Source organism: Sceloporus occidentalis, unplaced genomic scaffold (assembly GCF_023333645.1).
Source record: "Sceloporus occidentalis isolate IW3139 unplaced genomic scaffold, rSceOcc1.0.p SCAF_21, whole genome shotgun sequence".
NCBI classification, from domain to species: domain Eukaryota; kingdom Metazoa; phylum Chordata; class Lepidosauria; order Squamata; family Phrynosomatidae; genus Sceloporus; species Sceloporus occidentalis.
In genome coordinates this window covers 4065962-4086741 of record NW_028317001.1, presented here as the reverse complement: position 1 = coordinate 4086741, position 20780 = coordinate 4065962, and the positions used below count along the sequence as shown (strand labels likewise).

General features: G+C 44.3%; 2 protein-coding genes across 6 annotated transcripts in view; one reads left to right on the top strand and one right to left on the bottom strand.

Annotated features, from left to right (window-relative positions):
• MYO19 (myosin XIX) overlaps positions 1-1473 on the bottom strand; it is a 25800-nt gene extending 24327 nt beyond the window's left edge. The window contains exon 1 of the mRNA XM_089483928.1: positions 1327-1473. The gene's annotated coding sequence lies outside the window, so the exon portion shown is untranslated. The remainder of the gene's footprint in view (positions 1-1326) is intronic.
• GGNBP2 (gametogenetin binding protein 2) overlaps positions 1-20780 on the top strand; it is a 23076-nt gene extending 2296 nt beyond the window's left edge. Inside the window, exons 1-15 of one of the 5 annotated variants that reach the window (XM_089483933.1) lie at positions 1830-1957; positions 3671-3820; positions 10328-10408; positions 11281-11534; positions 11778-11876; positions 12255-12374; positions 13102-13215; positions 13512-13715; positions 15264-15438; positions 15743-15937; positions 16491-16635; positions 17421-17546; positions 17972-18117; positions 18445-18693; positions 19983-20780. In XM_089483933.1, coding sequence (XP_089340059.1) covers positions 1934-1957; positions 3671-3820; positions 10328-10408; positions 11281-11534; positions 11778-11876; positions 12255-12374; positions 13102-13215; positions 13512-13715; positions 15264-15438; positions 15743-15937; positions 16491-16635; positions 17421-17546; positions 17972-18117; positions 18445-18693; positions 19983-20186 — 2286 coding nt within the window. In that variant the 5' untranslated portion in view covers positions 1830-1933 and the 3' untranslated portion in view covers positions 20187-20780. Of the gene's footprint in view, positions 1-1829; positions 1958-3670; positions 3821-10327; positions 10409-11280; positions 11535-11777; positions 11877-12254; positions 12375-13101; positions 13216-13511; positions 13722-15263; positions 15439-15742; positions 15938-16490; positions 16636-17420; positions 17547-17971; positions 18118-18444; positions 18694-19982 lie in introns of those variants that run through there. The other 4 variants (XM_089483932.1, XM_089483934.1, XM_089483936.1 and 1 more) reach the window with 4 other exon arrangements.

Sequence of the window (20780 nt, the reverse complement as noted above, 5' to 3'; positions counted from 1 at the left end):
TAATGTGTAGGATAGATGGATAGATAGATTAGATAGATAGATAGATAGATAGATAGATAGATAGATAGATTAGCCCTTAGGCCATCTCAAAGTATGACAAAACTAAATAAAACTCTGTATCAATATATATATATATATATATATATATATATAGGATGCCCATGAGCTAAACTTCATAATCATTTGGTTTCCATGTTGTGTATATGACCTTTTATTAATTTTGGGGGGTATTCGTGCATGTAATAATAATAATAATAATAATAATAATAATAATAATAATATTTATATGCCTCCTTTCCAAGAAGATAAAAGTGGTTTACAAAATCACAATTACAAAATTACAAGACACATGTGGTCTTTTTGAGATTGTTGTGGCATTTGTGTATGTAGTCTTTTAAATAATGTTTTGAGGTATTTGTGTATGAAGTCTTCTTTGATTTTTGGTGGTTTTTGTGTATGTAGTCTTTTTAAAATGCTTTGAGGTATTTGTGTAGACTTTTTAAACTTTTTATGGCGTTTGTGTATGTGACCTTTTAAAAAATGTTTGGGGTATTTGTGTGTGTGTAGTCTTCTTTAACATTTTGTGGCCTTTGTGTATGTGATCTTTTTAAAAATCTGGAGGCATTTGTGTGTGTAGTCTATTTTTTGAAGTATTTGTGTATGTTGTCTTTTAACTTTTTGTGGCATTTGTGTGTGTAGTCTTTTTTAAACCTTTGTGGTATTTGTGTAGTCTTCTTTTGACTTTTTGTACTATTCTTTTTTGTGTGTGATGAGTATGTAGTCTTTTTAATTTTTGTGGCATTTGTGTATGTAGTCTTTTTAAAACTTTTGTGGTATTTGTGTGTAGTCTTCTAACTTTTTGTACCATTTGTATCTTTTTTGTGTGTGTGATGAGTATGTAGTCTTTTTAAAACTTTTGTGGTATTTGTGTATGTAGTCTAATTTTTAAAGAAGTATTTGTGTATGTTGTCTTTTAACTTTTTGTGGCATTTGTGTGTGTAGTCTTTTAAAAAATGTTCGAGGCATTTGCGTATGCTGTCTTTTTATTATTTTTTGTGGTATTTGTGTATGTAGTCCTTTTAATTTTTGTGGTATTTGTGTGTATGGAGTCTTCTTTTAACTTTGTGTACTATTTGTATCTTTTTTTGTGTGTGAGAGAGAGTGTGACCTGACTGGCAAACACTCCCTTATGGTCACAAAAACAGCCAAATCCCTCAAAAGTAAACCCCACTGACTTGGGGGCTTTACTCTCAAGTAAAACAAACACACAATTGTGTGACTATTGTGTAAAAATATCATTTTTTAAAAAAGAGAAGTAGGAACTACTTCTCGAGGCGGAAGGCTTCGTTTTATTTGAACACAGCTGATATTTGTTTCCCTGCGCATGCGCCAAAAACCACAAGCCGGGCCTTCTTTTTCCCCCCTCGTTTTATAAGCGAGGGAGGGATCTAAGTGAAAGCCAAACTCTGTGAAGGGGGCGGAGTCAGAATAACGGCTTCGAATAACAGTGAAAAAGGGGGCGGGGCGAGAATCAGCTTTTTGCATAAATGACGCAGAGGGAGAGAAACCAATCCTAAAGTGAAAGCGACGACAGGGCGTGGCTTGGGAGTTGGAGTGGGCGTGGCTTGGAGGTGCAGAGGGGGCAGAGACACTGTAGCGGTTGGTTGTTGGTGGTGGGTGGGGCTTTTCTCGCGAGAGGAAGGGAGGAGGGGAGGGCTTTGGGGGCGGAGTCAAAGGCCTAGCGGTGGCTTCTGGGAAGAAGGGAAAGGAAGGGAAGGGCAAGGAAGGGAAGAGAGAAGGGCCAAAAAGGTGCGGGTTTGGGGCTTTCGCGGTGTGTCAAGGGTCTCCTTGCAGCTAGGAAGGGAAGGGAAGCACACAACTGACAAAAATAGAGACAAAAAGGGGGAAAGAAGTAAAAATTAAGTCTAATTAGATGCTGCTGAACAGATTGGAAAAGGTTCAGTTATTAATTTGATTCCACACTCATTGATTATTGGGAAAACTGCCTTTAATCCCATTTATTTTGAAATAAAAAGAGCTATTTATTGCATTTTTTTAAAATAAAAGAATAAAACCGCCTTTATTTTAAAATAAAAGGGGTATTTTTTGCCATTTTTTAAAAATTATATATATATATATATATATATATACTATATATATATATATAGAGAGAGAGAGAGAGAGAGAGAGAACATTATATATATATATATACAGTATATATATATATTCCTGTCCTGTTTTTAAAACAAATACAAGGAGTATTTTATTGCCTTAAAAAAAGGCTGTTTTTTAAATTTTTTACTTTTTTAAATGATTTTTAAAATAATAATAATAATTATTATTATTATTAATATTAATATTATCATTAGAGTACTTATAGCCCACCCTTCATCCCAAAATGGATGCTTTTTGAGCTTTAACTTGAGGTTGAAAGCAAAGGAGGGCTTGCGGTTGTTCCTGTTGTGTGCCTTCAAGTCGTTCCCGAATTATGGCCACCCTATCATGGGGTTTTCATGGCAAGATTTGGTCAGAAAGGGTTTTGCCATGGCTTTCCCTTGAGGCTGAGAGAGTGTGACTTTGCCCAAAGTCACCCATTGGGTTTCATGGTAGAGCCGGCATTCGAACCCGTGTCTCCGGAGGTCTGAAATGAGTTCATTTCTCTCTTAAAATGGGAGAAAGAATGGCCTTCCAGCCTTCTCCAGATGTTGAAGCAGTGATGGTTTGTAGAGTCGAAAGAAGGGCAGGTCTCTGTCCCAAGGAGCTTGTAATTTGTGCCTCATGGTTTGTAGAGTCGAAAGAGATGGCTCTCTGCTTCGAGGAATGTGTAATTTGTGCCTCATGGTTTGTAGAGTCGAAAGAGAGATGGCTCTCTGCCTTGAGGAACGTGTAATTTGTGCCTCATGGTTTGTAGAGTAGAAAGCATCTCTTTCCCAAGGAACATGTAATTTTTGCTTCATGGTTTATAGAGTAGAAAGACAGCCCTCTGCTTCCAGGAACTTGTACCTTGTGCCTCATGGTTTGTAGAGTAGAAAGAGACAGCTATCTGCTTCGAGGAACTTATAATTTTTGCCTTATGGTTTGTAGAGTACCAAGAAGGGCCTGCCTTGTGCTTTGAGAAACCTGCAATTCCCCCCTTTCTTTGCTCTGGGTTGAATGGTTGAATAGATACAGAGATATATCTGTATATATATTTCATGTGTATTTGGTATACGCATGATAAATTTGATGAAGAAGGTTATATATTTAGTATATACAAGTTATATATATTAAGTTTAGAATAACAATTTAGTTACTCTGTGTGTGTGTGTAAATATATATATATATATATATAGTGCATGCTCAGGTTGTGCACAGATGTCACCATGAACAGACCTGTCATCTTGTTGAGAGGAGGAAATAATAACGTAGTTACTCTGTGTTTATGTGTGTGTAACTAAATCATTATGTCCCCCTCTCAACCAGATGACAACCCTGTCCACAGTGTTGACATCTCTGCGCAACCTGCGCATGCACATTGGTGGTTCCCTTTCCTCTTATGTGGCCTCCCTCCCTCCTGTTGTGGCGAATCGTAGGCTGCGTGAACAGGGGCTGGCTTTCCCCTCTGAAGTGTCGAAAGTGTGGAAGGGATTGTGTCCTCTGACTTACTTGCCTGGGCTTTGGCTGTTTTCAGGCTGGAAGCTGGGAGGAAGGAGCCAGAGGAGCAGCAGCAGCAGCAGCAGCAAGCGAGATGGCGCGCCTGGTGGCAGTGTGCAGAGACGGGGAGGAAGAATTCCCCTTCGAGAGACGCCAGATCCCCCTCTACATAGATGACACCCTTACGGTGAGTGAGCACTGGAGCATTGGGACGTGTGGAGAAGCTTACACCGTAAGGAGGGGGTGTTTTGCAATGCCTAAATGCACCCCCTTCGCTTCTCCACCGCCCTTTAAGCAAGGCCTTGGGCTCCGCCTTGGAGTGAGCACTGAGCACATCATGTTGCATTCAGTGCACACTTAACCACCATTATTTTTCCTTAATCATCTGGCACATGCACACTCGCACACTCACATATGTGTCAATGTGCAAGGGGTGGGAACGCACACTCACACACAGGGGAGGCCTAACCCAGAGACGGTCGTAGCCATTTTGGAACCTGGCGTCTCTGGAGCAAGCGGCATGATTGCCCCGAGCACAAAAAGATCTGCACATTTCATGACCCACTTACATTGCCGTTATGGACGGGGGCCTCTGGCTTAGTCCCAAAATCAGTTTGGGAACTTTTCAGGGCTTGCCTGCCGCCCTTGTTTGTGTGTCTTAAGGACGAGACTGTGCAGTTATGTGCTGCGTGTGTGGAGATATATATATATATATATATATATATATATTTAACCTTTCGAGAACCGAATTCCAGTTGCAACGGTGCAAGGGGAGGAACTGCCTGCGTCATTTATTTGTGCGGGAGCAGCTCAGCTCAGTCTGGTTCATTCCCATTCCTTTCTCTCTTTGACATTCGTAGGCAGAGAAGTGTCTGGAAAGAGGTGGATTTCCACATCAAGGGAATAAAAAATATGGGAACCCTATTTTCTTTGGCCTTTGACACGACACCCCCAAATTTATCTTTCCCTTCTACTTAGTATGCTTTAGTGTTTCTCTTTAACATGCTCAACCTCTGGCCTTTGACACGACACCCCAAATTTATCTTTCCCTTCTACTTAGTATGCTTTAGCATTTCTCTTTAACATGCTCAACCTCTGGCCTTTGACACGACACCCCAAATTTATCTTTCCCTTATACTTAGTATGCTTTAGCATTTCTCTTTAACATGCTCAACCTCTGACCTTTGACGTGACACCCCCAAATTTATCTTTCCCTTCTACTTAGTATGCTTTAGCATTTCTCTTTAACATGCTCAACCTCTGGCCTTTGATGTGACACCCCCAAATTTATCTTTCCCTTCTACTTAGTATGCTTTAGCATTTCTCTTTAACATGCTCAACCTCTGGCCTTTGACACGACACCCCAAATTTATCTTTCCCTTATACTTAGTATGCTTTAGCATTTCTCTTTAACATGCTCAACCTCTGACCTTTGACGTGACACCCCCAAATTTATCTTTCCCTTCTACTTAGTATGCTTTAGCATTTCTCTTTAACATGCTCAACCTCTGGCCTTTGACGTGACACCCCCAAATTTATCTTTCCCTTCTACTTAGTATGCTTTAGCATTTCTCTTTAACATGCTCAACCTCTGGCCTTTGACACGACACCCCAAATTTATCTTTCCCTTATACTTAGTATGCTTTAGCATTTCTCTTTAACATGCTCAACCTCTGGCCTTTGACGTGACACCCCCAAATTTATCTTTCCCTTCTACTTAGTATGCTTTAGTGTTTCTCTTTAACATGCTCAGCCTCTGGCCTTTGACACGACACCCCCAAATTTATATTTCCCTTCTACTTAGTATGCTTTAGCATTTCTCTTTAACATGCTCAACCTCTGGCCTTTGACGTGACACCCCCAAATTCATATTTCCCTTCTACATAGTATGCTTTAGCATCTCTCTTTAACATGCTCAGCCTCTGGCCTTTGACGTGACACCCCCAAATTTATCTTTCCCTTCTACTTAGTATGCTTTAGCATCTCTCTTTAACATGCTCAGCCTCTGGCCTTTGACGCAACACCCCCAAATTTATCTTTCCCTTCTACTTAGTATGCTTTAGTGTTTCTCTTTAACATACTCAACCTCTGGCCTTTGACGCGACACCCCCAAATTCATATTTCCCTTCTACTTAGTATGCTTTAGCGTTTCTCTTTAACATGCTCCACCTCTGGCCTTTGACATGACACCCCCAAATTTATATTTCCCTTCTATTTATGATTTAATATTCCTCTTTAAAATGCTCCACTTCTGCTTCTCCCCTTCAACTGTTAGCGGCCAGAAATAATACAAGGAAGACTGAGGTGGGTTTTGTGGGGCGGTCTGCCCCTCTCTGTCTTCCCTTTAAATTTTGGATCAGGGGGGATTGCTGGGGAGGAGGAATCCCTTTCCCCTTATTTCCACTTGAAGGGGAAGCCACTTGGTTAGGCTCATGGACATGCAAACAACCAAAGTAGGTTGTTGTACCATTTTGGTTCACCAAGAGGGCCAGCTCAAAACATTTGCTGCCTGAAGCAGGGCTGCAAATGGTGTGCCTCCCTCCGGCGACTAGGACTCAAAGCTTAAATTTGCACTGCAGGCAATATATATATATATATTCCACACATATCTTTTTCTCTCCCAGAGTTAAAACAGAAGAATTCAAGCAAAAATTTATTGCCTTTTTAAATGACCCCCACAATGCAGGTAGCAAAGGCTGCCCTATCTCTCTGCCTAATGGCAGGGCAGCTCTCCCTGCCAACTATCATACTCAGCTCTCTTTTTAAAATCCCTTCAAACAGCCTTTCTCTTCTGTCATCCTAGTTAGGCAGATCCTTTACATATACTATACCTTCCCCACGCAACCGTAATGTATAATACAGGTGACAACATTCCCCCCCCCCCCCCCCCATAATGGTGCGTAACATCAGACAGCATCTGGAGGACTTTGTGATTCGTACACTGTGTCAGATGAACCAAGAGGTAGCTGTGAAGGCAGTTATTCAGATCATGACAATTAGTCTAACTAAACACACACACACACACACACACCCCACTAAATAAATCTGCAATGCGATGCACACCTTAAATAAGCCTTAGTCGAAAATAGTGGGACTTACTGCTTTGTCAATGTCCATCGAGTTGCACTGTACATGCATACCTTTGGAAAAACATGGCCTGTTACAGACTGCCAAAATAAAGCTGCTTTGGGTCTCTTTGGAGGTATGCTGTTTAAATGATGCATGCGTCCGAAGAATCCAGAAGCTGCACCAAAGCTGCCCTCCAGTGCTTAGGAATGGAGTGTGGCTTTGGTGCAACCTCCGGACTCTTAGGACCCATGCATCATTTAAAGAGCATACCTCCAAAGAGACCCAAAGCAGCTTTATTTTGGCAGTCTGTAACAGGCCCATGGTAATATATTAAGGTGCGCTGGGAAAAATTTAAAGGCTTTCCTGCAGTTAGTAATTGTAATAGTAATTGTAGGAGTAATTGTAGGAGCTGAACAGGGGGAATAGGTTGCAACCTCCAACCCAGCTCCGTCTAGCTGTGTTGGATTACAACCCCCATCGTCCAAGCCATTGTGATGGGTGGTGTGATGGGAGCTGTAGTCTTTAAATTGAAAAATCAGGTCACAAAAAGTATAGGGAGATAGTTGTACAGCGCACCATGGTTACACTATGGAAAGTGGCCCTTAGGCCAGAGTATTGCAAGCCTCTTTAGTAGTCCGTCGGTGGCCGAAACGGCCTCCAAACATCAGAAGATAGAATCAAAGGGCCAAAATACGGATTGTCTCCATTGGACTTTCTGAGTGGAAGCTGTGAAACGGCTGTTTGAGAAAACTCAGATGGGTTTGTGGTCTGACTTTCTCTTGCAGTGGATGAACGCAGTCAGGTTCGGTTTGGTTTGGTTATGCATTCTTCAGGGTTGGTTGGTTAAAACCAGGTTGGTTTAAAAAAACCAAATGAGTTTAAGAAGAAAGAAAAAAACACTCCTGTTTTTAAAAATTGAGTATTCATACATATATTTTAAGAGACTGGCTGTCATTCCTTTTTCTATCCCTCTACTGCAACAACAATAGCTGGTTCCATTTAAACATTTTACTTAGTGTTTTGGTAGTTGTTCATGGTTAGACCAGTATCCAGTCTCGGTTGCTTCTTTTTAATCGCGTTATTTTAGAGTGCAAGAAATGCCGTTCGGAAACAAATCCTTCCCCTAACATAAATCCAACCCAAACAACCTGTTTTAAAAGAGCACTTTTTAAAAGAGCAATGACTATTTAAGCTAATGGTCATAGCATCTGAAAGTATATCTATGTCTGTCGGACGGTCTATCTAGTCTGGTGATTATTACTGCTTTTGGATGTATATATACTATTTCTGGATGTACTGTATATATACTATTTCTGGATGTATATATACTATTTCTGGATGTATATATACTATTTCTGGATGTATATATACAACGAAGGCAATGTCAAATCTCCTCTGAGTAAATAAATCTTGCCAAGAAAGCCCTATGATAGGTTCGCCTTAGGGTTGCCACAAGTTGGAAGTGACTTGAAGGTGTACAACAACAATACATGAGAGAGTCCGCATGGTTTGAGCGCTGGACTGCGACTCTTGAGACCGGGATTCAAATCCTGGCTCGGCCATGTAAACCCACCTTGGCCGCGTCACACTCTCTCGGCCTCAGAGGATGTCAGTGGCAAGCCCCCTCTGAAGAAACGTGCCAAGAAAACCCCATGACAGTTTTGCCGTAGGGTTGCCATAAGTCGGAAACGACTTGAAGGCACACAACAACACACGCGCGCGCATATATATATATTTAAAAAGAGAGTGTGTTCCTAAAGTGATTTGATTTAAACTAACCTGGTTTAAACTAGTCTACTCCATGTGGGGACCTAACACATGGATCGGCGAGACTTCTTACTTCCTAATGGGACAAAAAAACGGGGAGAGAAAGATTGAGCGAGGGAGATTGTGTTAATTCTTTCAGGCGGAGGAATGCTTGGCCGGACCAAAGTTCGCTCCCTTGGCTTTCTGGGACTTTGAGTCATTATCCTTCCCTCCCTGACCTTTGGCTTTTCGAAGGAGCAACACCAGCTCTCCACTACGGAAAGGTGTTGTTGTCTGTAGGTGGGGGTCAAGGTTTGGGAAAGGAGGGTTTTGCTCGGCCTCTGAGCTTCTCCAAGGGGTAGATACTCTTGCCCACCTTTCCAATAGGTACTGGAGGGGCTTCTCCAAAACAAAAGAAATGAAGCTAAATAAAGTCAAGAGCTAATGCAATGTGTGGAGGTTGAACTGTTAAAAGAAAAGAAAAACAGCAGTAGGATACGATGGATTACGTTAAGAGGCCTGTACATATTTTGCAATTCCTCAGTACTCACGCTGCAGAGTTTTCTACCTTGGGCTTAATGTAGACCTCCCCGCCATAACCGGATCCTGCGTCTTGTCTCAGTTTTGTGGATCATGGTTATGTGAGTGTCATAAGCACCTGTTGAATATCATCTGTGATGTGGTCAGTGATGAACTACCGAACTCAGTCCACCGGAGAGTGGAAATGTTGCTTTCCATTCCCCCGTTGTGCGTCACCGTTGTGCCTTTAAGTCGTCCATGGCTTCTGGCAACCCTGTCTCAGGGTTTTCATGGCAAGGTTTGTTCAGAGAGGGTCTGCCTCTGCTTCCCTCTGAGGCTGAGAGTGTGTGACTTGCCCAAGGTAGCCCAGTGGGTTTCCGTGGCCAAGCAGAGATTTGAACCCTGGCCTCCAGAGTCCTAGTCCAACACCCAAACCACTATACCATGCTGTCTCTCACTCCCTGTTGTACACACCAAGCAAAGGACCAAACTGGAAACACTGCACGCCCCATCAACTACTACGGTTCTGTGCAGCTGGCCTTCATTTGAACCATTTGCAAGGCTTTGGTCACCCAGACGGAGAACGTTATACCTTGGAGTGGCTTCTTTTAATTAATGCGCTCCTCCCAAATTGTCGCTGCAAGAGAATTGACTTTCCCACCTCCGAGTCATTAGGACTGTCACGCCTGCGTAGCTGCTGCTACGCTATAATTTTGGTCCCTGTAATTAAGCCTCGCTTTTTTGCTTACTCGGCTTTAAAAACCGGCACTAGCCCTGAGAGTTTTGGAGACGCGAGTAGTTTTAAGCGCTGTCACAACGGCCGCAGCTGTTTGGCACTCGGCGAGGAAGTGTTCCGGCAGACAGCATGGTGCAGTGGTTTGAGAATTGGACTTTCAAGTGGAGAACAAGTATATATGTTCACCATAGTGAGGAAGGTAAGGCTATAGACCAGTGATGGCGAACCTATGGCACGGGTGCCAGAGGTGGCACTCAGAGCCCTCTCTGTGGGCACATGTGCCATCGCCCCAGCACAGAGTTTGCCAGAGTTTGTTACTAGAAAGCCAGAGGGACATGGCACTTTGTAATAAATAAGTGGGTTTTGGGTTGCAGTTTGTGCACTCGGCCTCCAAAAGGTTCACCATCACTGCTATAGACCATGGTTGCTGGTCCGAAGTGCGCCCAGGGCTCGGCTTTGTGTGAGCCACATGGCAAGCTGGTTACTTACAGGCCTCCTGAAAATACCTACATAATAATTGTGAGCTACGGTGCCAGTCCAATGAACTGGAGGGCGCTTGCTATGTGTAGGAAATGGGTGTGAAACTATGCAGCCTTGACCCCTGTGCCTTTTGTCTTTGCACAGATGGTGATGGAGTTTCCCGATAATGTGTTAAACCTCGATGGACATCAGAACAACGGAGCACAATTAAAGCAGTTCATCCAGGTACGGAGTTGTTGCACATCTGTCAGGATGCTCCAGCGATAGTCCCTCTTTTTGAAAACCTTCAGAAAGCTTTACAAAGTACCTCTAGTAACAAAGAGTGGGCTCCAGGTTGTTGGGATACTGGTCCAGCCAATGGTGGGGGATGATGGGATCTGAACTCAACAACTGGACATCTACAAGCTGTCCACCCCTGTTTTAATAAGGCCTTGCATGGTCCTCACAATTTCCTTTATTCTCTAGTTGGCAGTGGTCATTCAGTAGTGTGTTGGCACTACAAACAGACAAGCCTTTGATTTGTGAGGTGGAATATGAAATAAACAGATTTTGGCACATGGCTGTCTTTGATATTGTGTGCTGATGAACCATAATGGTTTCGTCTTCAGCGACTGCAACTCACCCACAAAAACCCAAGATACCTATGTTTAAGAAAAGAAAAGATCCCCAAATCTATAGATGAGCAACAACAGCAAAGATCTTTGCTTTCCACGCTTGGTCATACATTAAGATAAACAGAGAAGTCTCAAAAATTGGCCAAACGTTGTGGCCATGAGAACGCAAATCTACCTCTAGCTTTACTTCTGGGGGAGAGCATCTGTGTCCCTGTTTCATATTTCACCCCCTAATTTTGGAGCCATCCATCTTGATGGAAAGGTATTGGGTAACATGAAAGCTTGCCCACTTGTGTGGGTTTTTCATGATGTTTTGTTCCACCTGTGGCTTGGGTTATGTGTATGTGTTTTCTGTCTCTCAGCCTGACTGTTGTAGATTGGGATACTAGGAGAACTGCTTCTGAACTGTTGCAGTTGTGGTTTTTCAGAAACCATTTTCTCAAAACAAAGCTCCTTTCTCAATGTCTCCTTCCTCCCCTCCAGCGGCATAGCATGCTCAAGCAGCAGGATTTGAACATTGCCATGATGGTGACATCGCGCGAAGTCCTGAGTGCGCTCTCCCAGCTGGTCCCATGCGTCGGCTGCCGTCGTAGCGTGGAGCGCCTCTTCTCTCAGCTTGTCGAGTCAGGGAACCCTGCCCTCGAGCCCCTCACGGTCGGGTCGAAAGGCGTCCTCTCCGTCACTCCGAGCTGCATGCGAGACGCAAAGAAGCTCTACACGCTTTTCTATGTGCATGGGTATGTTTTGAAGCAGGGTTTGGAGATGGTTTTGAGATTCAGCAGGGATGCCAGGCAAGGTGCCTAATGCAGCTGCTGACAGGCATCCAGGGTGTTTCTATGAACCAGTGAAGATCTGAACCCTGATCTTCCAAAGTCCTAGTCCAGTGCTCAAACCACTGTGCCATCTCTCTCATTGGCAAGATTTCTTTGGAAGAGGTTTGTCGCTGCCTTTCTCTTTCACTTGTTTTTCTTTCCTTAAAGGTCCAAATTAAATGAAATGATAGATGCGATTCCAAAAAGTAAGAAGAACAAGCGATGCCAATTGCACTCCTTGGACACGCACAAGCCGAAACCCTTGGGGTAAGCTGGACAAAAAAGCGGTGCATTGACATATGGAAGGCATTTGGAGGAATTGTGCCATGGGCAGTTGGAGGATATGCTTTCTGGGTGGCTGCTGGAACAGGGGCAGAGAATTTGGGTAGGCAAAATGCTGCTTTTTTGGTACTCAAGGTGTTAAAATACAGTTGGGAAAGCATGCCTGAAAATAGACTACTACCAAGGAGGCATAATTTTTTTACTCCTAAATGTTGTTCAATTACAATATTAGTATTTCAACATTGGCATAGGCTTTCAAAGTAGCGTTGTTGAATGGTGTGGGAGGCACTCTGGGGTCAGGGGAAGCGATGGATGCCTTTATGTAGCCATTAAATGCTTGTTCTAATATTATGTATGCTCTAGTGAAGGTAGCATCCCGAGTTCAGAGAAATTAGGTGCAGATAAGAGAACTAGTGAAGACAACAGGAAGGAGAGCAAGTGTAGGATTACTTTCTGCTATGGACCCTTCCAGGGAGCTGCCAGGTAAATGGGATTGGGAACGTTGGCTTTGTTAGTTTTGTAATAGATGCCATTTCTTTAGGAGTACAAGGTCTAGTTTTTAAAAACAAAACCCCAAGAATATAGTTACAATCCAGTAACCTTAATCCAGGAACAAATTGTTGGAAGTCCAGCTCATCCTAATAATATGGCAAATCAATAGCAGGAGCTAAGAACAACCAGCAAAGTGACCGACGCCTGAAACCGCCCAAATGCCACAGTGCCTAAACCCCGGTCTTACAAGCAGTCTAGCTTTTTAAGGCTGTCGCTGGAAGGAAAAAGATTCCCAAATGAAAAAGGATTCCATCACCACCATTGAAAAGACCCAAATGTAGCATATCCATTCTGCAGCATTTCAGCTGAGAAGGGAGGGCTTTTATGATGACCTTAAGGGAGAGGAAGGGGACAGAGGTGTTCGCTTAGGGTCCCTAGCCATCTGTGGGTATGGGCTGGCTGTGACCCTTCAGATGTTGCTGACTAAATTTCCCCTTGTCCCCAATTCTGTTTTGCTGGGGGCTGATGGAAGCTGGAGTCCAGACGCCTCTTCCCTACACCTTAGTCAAAACCAGCGCTTTGAAATAGGCCTGGAGACAGCTGAGTTTAGCACAACATATCCTTACATACGAAGCCCCTTTGAAGAGACTCAGTGTTGTATGAAATGGGGTTTTAGTTCTTTCGCTTCATGCGTCCTTTCTCCCCATGCTCTCTGCAGGGGTTGCTGGATGGATGTGTGGGAACTCATGTCCCAGGAGTGCCGGGACGAAGTAGTCTTAATCGATTCCAGTTGCTTGTTGGAAACATTAGAAACATATCTGCGAAAGCACAGGTGAGTGGCTGGAAATGTATACACCGCTTCCTTTTGCTGTGCGTCTTGAACGTCTCTTTTGCTGGTTAAGAAACCCAAAAGGGTTTTGCTGAGACCCTGATGTGGATTGGAGAACGTGACAGCCAGTTTCTGTAATGTTTGACATAATCATAGAGTTGGAAGCGGACCTAGGAACCATATCTGTATTTAACTAAGTAGCCGATACAGAATGCTTCTGGCCAATAATAATAATAATTGTAGGGTTTTTTTAAGTAACATTTACTCAACTTTATTTTCTTCTCCCCTTGTTGAAACAGGTTTTGCACTGACTGCAAGAACAAAGTTCTGCGGGCCTACACCATTTTGATCGGGGAACTGGATTGCAACAAGGAGAAGGGCTACTGCGCTGCCCTCTACGAGGGGCTGCGCTGTTGCCCCCACGAGCGCCACATCCACGTCTGCTGCGAGACAGACTTCATCGCCCACCTCCTTGGCCGAGCCGAGCCCGAGTTCGCAGGAGGGTATGAGTATGTAATTTGCTAGAGCAGGGGATCTAGCGCTTTTGCTTTCTTTTAATAAATAACAACACAAATGCAGTTACTGAATGTATATCTCGGCGGCGGGATATATACATTGTAGGTGCGCGGCTTTCATGTCTCTGTGTTGCGTGTTAAAGCCCAAGGGATGCTTCTGCCTAGCAAACACAGGCACGTTTTGGGTATCACACGGGTTTAATGGTGGCGTTGGAGCTGTGTGTGAGAGAAGGACGGCGCATGTGTGAACAAAACGAAAAGTCCCTTACTGGAAGAGTGGATGGAGGTGAACCAGTTGAGGGGCCTGAATACAGATTGAGTATCCCTTATCCAAAATGCTTAGGAGCAGATGTGTTTGGATTTCAGATTTGGAATAGATCTTTGCTTGAATTCTGTAGTGTGGATACATCCTAAAACAGTCAAGTTATTGGCTGTGGAGGCGCTTTGGGACTGTGTTGGTCCCAAAGAATAAGCATCCCTAAACAGGTGTAAGGAACCATATTTCTCTCTGTGTATTTGCCCATAATTTTTTAAAGTGGTTCAGTAAGAAAGAATGATTTCATTTGGCTCTTCCTTTGAGGATTTTTGGTTCCTTGCTTGCTTGCGACTGCGTAGAACGTAAGAAGAACTTTGCCAAGTTGCTTGGATGGTGAAATCATTCTGGTGGAACAACTGTCTTGCAAATCAATATGTTTGCATGTGCTTCTTTGGTGGTTATGGTTTTATTTTACTTTTTGGGTTGAGTTTGCTTGGAGCTTTGCACTGGTTGCTTCTGTTCTCCGCTCCACAAAATGGCGCACCACCCTGGTATTCAAAAGAGAGATAGGTGTGTTTGCTTTGGATACGAATTGCAGGATTTACAATTTTTCTCACATTCAGGGTGGAAGGAACTTGAGGTTTGGGAGAAGAACGTTGGAGAAACTGAAACTGGCAAATTTGTCTGTCCATGCCAGGGCTTTGGATACTCAACTCTTAAAACTTGTGTCCGAATCCCTGCATGTTCAGTCATGTTAATATTGAAATAGGGCCATAGGCTCCATAGCTACACTCCTCTCTCTGGCCCTCTGTGTAGCATTCCCAGAGTGTTAGTGGATTTGTCCTAGGAGTAAGTCTGCTTTTCAAGCCCAGTGGCAAACCGCATAGAATCATAGAGATGGAAGAGACCGCAAGGGCCATCGAATCCAACCCTATTCTGCCATGCAGGAAATCTAAATCAAAGCAATCCCCATTGACAGATGGCCATCCAGCCTCTGTTTAAAGACCTCTAAGGAAGGAGACTCCACTACACTCCAAGGGAGTTTGTTCCACTGTTGAACATCCCTTACTCTCAGGATGTTCCTCCTAATGTTGATGTGGAATCTCTTTTCCTGAAGCTTGCATCCATTGCTCTGGGTCCTATAAGCCCACCAGGTTGTGTAAAACTCCAATCCAGCCATTTCCCCAATGTGATGTCAATCCCAATGAGGTAGTATGTGCTTATTTGCTGGAGCAATGTGCTGAATGCAGCAAACCACTACGACTTTTGTCTTCTTCCAGGCGACGGGAGAGGCACGCCAAGACAATTGACATCGCCCAAGAGGAGGTCCTCACCTGCCTGGGCATCCATCTCTACGAACGGCTGCACCGCATCTGGCAGAAGCTCCGGGCCGAGGAACAAACGTGGCAGATGCTCTTCTACTTGGGGGTTGATGCGCTCCGTAAAAGCTTTGAGGTGCGACACCTGTGTTTTCTTGTCAGGTGGTTTAAGTGTGATCCGGAAACTCAGAGCTGGGATCTTAGCCTTGCTGAGAAGAGGTTTCAGATGTGAGGGTGAAATGTCAGATTCCCTTGATTGCAAAAAGCCGCAACCTGAGAGTGTTGTGGTGCCCACAAAAATGCCCCTATCAAATAAAACCATTGCTAGTTTGCTTTGGCTGCAGCAGTGGTAACACAGTCCTCCGCCCTGGAAACCTTGTCACAGAATGAATAAGGGTCCTTCATTTTGTGGAGCTGAGTGTTTTGGCTTTTCTCATCAGATGGCTGTGGAACGCGTGCAAGGCATCAGCCGGCTGGAGCAACTCTGCGAGGAGTTCTCCGAAGAGGAGCGGGTGCGGGAGCTCAAGCAGGAGAAGAAGCGGCAGAAGCGCAAGAACAGGCGGAAAAATAAGTGCGCGTGCGAGATCCCTGCTCCCTTGCAAGCGGCAGAAGAGAATGACATGAGCCAGGAGAAGGTGAGCCCTGCTTCTCCAGCCCGCATACCTCTTAACTCTCATTCAGGTCCAGTTCGGAGGCTGGGCAGCAAAGGTGAGCAAATGCCTAATAATTACAGTGTTGGCATTGAAAAAGACTTCCTAAAAAGGAGTTCCCTTGTTGGTACGAAACGCTCCGTTTGGCTGATTCACTGTAGTCCTTTTACTTTATTATATCTTATATCCCCATGCTACGTTTCCATTATTAACATTGATAAAACCTAGTTTAAACAGAGCAGTATTGAAATGACTTTGGTGGCATCGGTTTATAGAAGCGCGCATTTTTGGCTGGAGAAATGGAAAGCATTAGTGATAGGTTTTCATAGGCAGCCAACCCTTTGGCTTGCTCTTTGAACCAAGGTGGCATAAATTCTCCTTCCTGTCGCCATTCCTTTTGCTTCCTGATGGTGGTGATAAATTCCACAAGTGATATTTTTATCCGTCCAGGCGGGCATATCTTCCAATGAGTCCAGGCCCCTGGACTGTCTGTCTCCAGATTGCCCTTCATGTGTCTCCTCTTTCTGTTTCTTTGAAGGAAAATTTCTTGGAAGGCGGCTGCAAAGCCTGTGGCGGGGCGGAAGAGAGAGGCACCTGCGTTGAAGTTATCGTTACCAATGAGAACACATCCTGCACTTGTCCAGCCGGTGGCACTTTACTGGGATCACCTAAAATAAAGAAAGGTACACCAAAAGTGTCTTAGGCCTGTTACAGACTGCTTTGGGTCTCTTTGGAGGTATGCTGTTTAAATGATGCATGCTTCCTAAGAATCCGGAAGCTGCACCAAAGCTGCACTCCAGTGCTTAGGAATGGAGTGTGGCTTTGGCGACCTCCGGACTCTTAGGACCCATGCATCATTTAAATAGCATACCTCCAAAGAGACCCGAAGCAGCTTTATTTTGACAGTCTGTAACAGGCCTTAGGGATGTAATTTGTCACTCATTTTCTTCTTGAAGCAAGCAATTTTAGCTGTTTTCTTCCTGCTGCCAGAAAGTGGTTTTTGAAGCCTGTTTGCAACTTGGGACTTATTCTCTGCAAAATTCACACTTGGTTGTTTTGCGCAGCCTTTCCTGCACAGGAAAAGATGTTCCCTGTGCATGTTTGCAGTGCAAATCAATCCCATGCAAATCTTGCACGGAACATCTCCAATTGCTGCATTTTCTTTGCAGAAAATAATGTTCCTGCATGGACCTAGAGTAACCCTATCCTAGGGTTTTCTTGGCGATATTTGTTTGCCATTACCTTCCGGTGAGGCTGAGAGAGTATGACTTGCCCAAGGTAACCCATGGGTTTCCATGGCTGAGTGGGGATTAACCCTGGTCCCTCGCAGTGCTCATCCAACACACAAGCTAAACAGAACCATATAGTTACCTTGGGACATTTCTCTCTTTGTGTTGTATGCCCTCCAGCAAGAAAACAGCCCCTTTGTCTTCTTTCTGCTAAGCAACCTTTTCTCTCTCCTGGCCAGGTTTATCTGCACATTGTAATGGCAGCGACTGCGGCTATTCTTCCAGCATGGAGGGCAGCGAAACAGGATCACGAGAGGGCTCCGATGTAGCTTGCACTGAAGGCATTTGCAACCATGATGAAAACGGTAGGCTGGGTTCAAATTTCTGGCGCTGGTGTACCTCCTCTCTGATTTCCTCCTTGGGAGTCTTTCTATGTTCCCACTTCCCTGGGTCTTAGAAGTAGGGAAAGACATTTGGTCCTGTCCCCTGACCATCACCTCTGAGAACCATTTCTCCCCTTGTGATCGGCTGCATTCAATGCGTCCTCTTTGTGGCTCTGTGTTCCTGACTCACATGAGCATATTTGTTCCATGTCTCCATGCGGTGGGCCATCCGGATCCACTGAGCTTTGAGAAACTTTGAACATCACCTTCTCTCACACTTAGACCCTCCTGAATCTCTACCTTCTACTTTTCCTCTACAAAGAAATTGGTCCATCTAATTTGCTACTTTCTCCATCTCAGCCAGCTCAGTGCTTTGCATCAAGGCACCCATCCCTCTTCTCTTGCAGGCGATGACCCCTGCCCCCATCGCTGCGATGACAAGGAAGAGGACGGGGACAGTTGCGTGGAGTGCTGGGCCAACTCCGAAGACAATAACCTGAAAGGCAAAAACAAGAAGAAGAAAAAGAAAAACAAGAAGTGCGAGGCCGAGCATGTAAGTGCCTCCGTGGGATTTTGGTGGAGGGGACGCTGCGGAAATGTACTCGCTCAGGGTTCGGATGGGTATAATCTGTCTTCTGTATTGCGCTGGAGTGGGGCATCCTCTTGACTTTACTGCTTGGAAGGGCTGTGCTTCTGTTGGTCACTCACCAGGCCCTTGTGGCAGCCTGTGGCTCAGCGACCAACATTGTCCCAAGCACTACCACTTTTGAGTAGCACTGATTTAGATGTTTAAAATGTCTCTTTATGGATAGAGGGAAGGGAGAGACTTCCCGTGACTATTACCTTTGCCTTTCCATCCCCTTCCCCGCTCTCCTTTCAGATCCAAAAGCTGGGGAACTGCATTGTGGAGGCGAGCGCGCACGAGAACTCAGGAACTGCCGTGCACACAGACTTCCACCGGGAGAAGACCAAAGACCCGCATGCCGAAACGTGCTCCTGCTCAGAGAAGGTTGGGCAGCCAGTCCCTTGGGCAGAGCACCGGAAAACAGTGCTCCTATGCGCAGAGCCTCCAGAGGTGGCCTCCGCTCCCGATTCTGGAAAGGGGGCTAAAAGTTTGGTGGAACTCCTTGTAAGTGATGGGGAAGACCCGGGTGTTTTGGGTTTGGTTCTTCCGTGGCAGATGTTTGTCATTGGGATGGCTTAGGCTTGGAGAGGTAAAGTCACATCCTTCTCAGTACCAGAAGGTAGTGGGAAGGAGTGATGCTTCCAGGATGGCACCTGCCACCTTTGAGTTCTCTCCATCTCAGTATCCTCACACACTTCTCTGGTGAGGTAAAACTTAGGGGCATGAAACAAAAGGATCCAAAGGATGAAGCAAAGGAAAACAATGCCAACGAACTTGCAAAACTCCAGCAGGCATAACTATTTGTGTTGACCCTAAAGGTTGGATGGATCTGAGAGTAGAGACAGGTTGCTTTTCACCAGAGGATGGTTGCTTTTGTTAAGTTGGTTTAAGTATTTTGGGTTAATTTTTTGGCTAAAAGACTTAGACATGAGCATATAGAGTAATTGGCATAGAAAGATGGGTAATGAGTGTGCTGTTTCCTATATCCAATGTGGATTTTAATGGATTTTAAATGGACGCTTTCGCTGGATTGTGGTGAACCTTTTTTCAAACCTTAGTACCAGGTAGCGTTTTAGCTATCTTGTTTTAGCTTGTATTGTAAGCCGCTTTGGATTGCAAATTGGTTTTGTTTTGTCTGCATAAAGCCTTTTTCCTCATGCAGCCTCCAAAAGCGGCTTGCAAACATATTTTTTAAGAAAGGGTACTGTTTTGAATAAAATTATTCACCCAAAAGCTATCCTTTGATAAAAGCCATTCATCCTTTGTCTCAAAGGAACTTGTAGAAGCCTTAAGGTCCTAAAACGGAGGATGACCATTTGTCACAGTGGCAGTTTTGCCTTGTCTTTTTCATCCCTGCCATCATTTGAGTGTTGGACTATGACTCCGGAGTCCAGGGTTTGATTCCCATCTCGGCCATGAAACCCACTCAGGCACACTCTCTCAGCCTCAGAGGAAGGCAACGGCAAACCTCTGGACAATCCTTGCCAAGGAAACCACAGGATAGGGCAGTTATGGTGAACCTTTTACAGACTGAGTGCCCAAACTGCAACCCAGAGCCCACTTATTTATTGCCAAGCGCCACGTCCCTCTGGCTTTCTAGTAATGAACTCTGGCAAACTGTGCTAGGGCGACAGCATGTGTGCCCACAGAGAGGGCTCTGAGTGCCACCTCTGGCACAGGTGCCATAGGTTCGCCATCACTGCATTAGGGTCTCCAGAAGTTGGAAACAACTAGAAGGCACGCAACAGCATCATCCTCATCCTTTGCTTCTTTCTCTCGCCTCCCTTCCGCAGGACGAGTCCGAGTGCACTTCCGACGAGGAGCTCTTCATCTCCCAAGACGAGATCCAGTCCTTCATGGCGAACAACAAGTCTTTCTACAGCAATAGAGAACAATACCGGCAACACCTGAAAGAGAAGTTTAACAAATACTGCCGCTTGAACGATCACAAGGGGCCGGTTTGTAGCGGATGGCTGACCACAGCTGGAGCAAACTAAAGCCAATAAAACTAGCTCTGTCTTTCAATGGGAAAATTTCGAAATGAGTACTGCGCCTTTTCTCTCTTTAAAAACACAACAGAATACTTTCTTTAGCGACTAAACAAAAAATCTAACCTTTAAGGAAAAACAAATCAATGTGGCTGGTTTCTTTTTTCGTTTTCCCTTTTTTCGTTCCCCTTTTCCTTTCCCCCAATAACAGGCAACCCCATTAATTTGTGGCTTTTCTTCTTTCTAGGCTCATACCTTCAGTTCTTTTCTTCTTTAAAAACAAAAACCTAGATCGAGACCTTTCGTAATTTAAGCCATTTTTTTCCTGTCTTCTTTTCGTTCAGTGTTTCTCTTTAACTGTGACACTTAAAGCGGGGAAAACAACACGCAACTTAGTGGCAAAAAGTAATGTTGTACTTAATAATTCTGTACAGATAAAAATGGAAATGGGTTCGGTATAAAGATTTTACAAAAGTAGACCTCCATTTTCAAAAAAAATAATAAAATTAATAATAATAATAAATAAAATAAAGAAATGTTCTGGATGTAATATGTTGGAGCGCAATGTGCGGAATTTAAAGAATAAAGAATATTTATTAATAC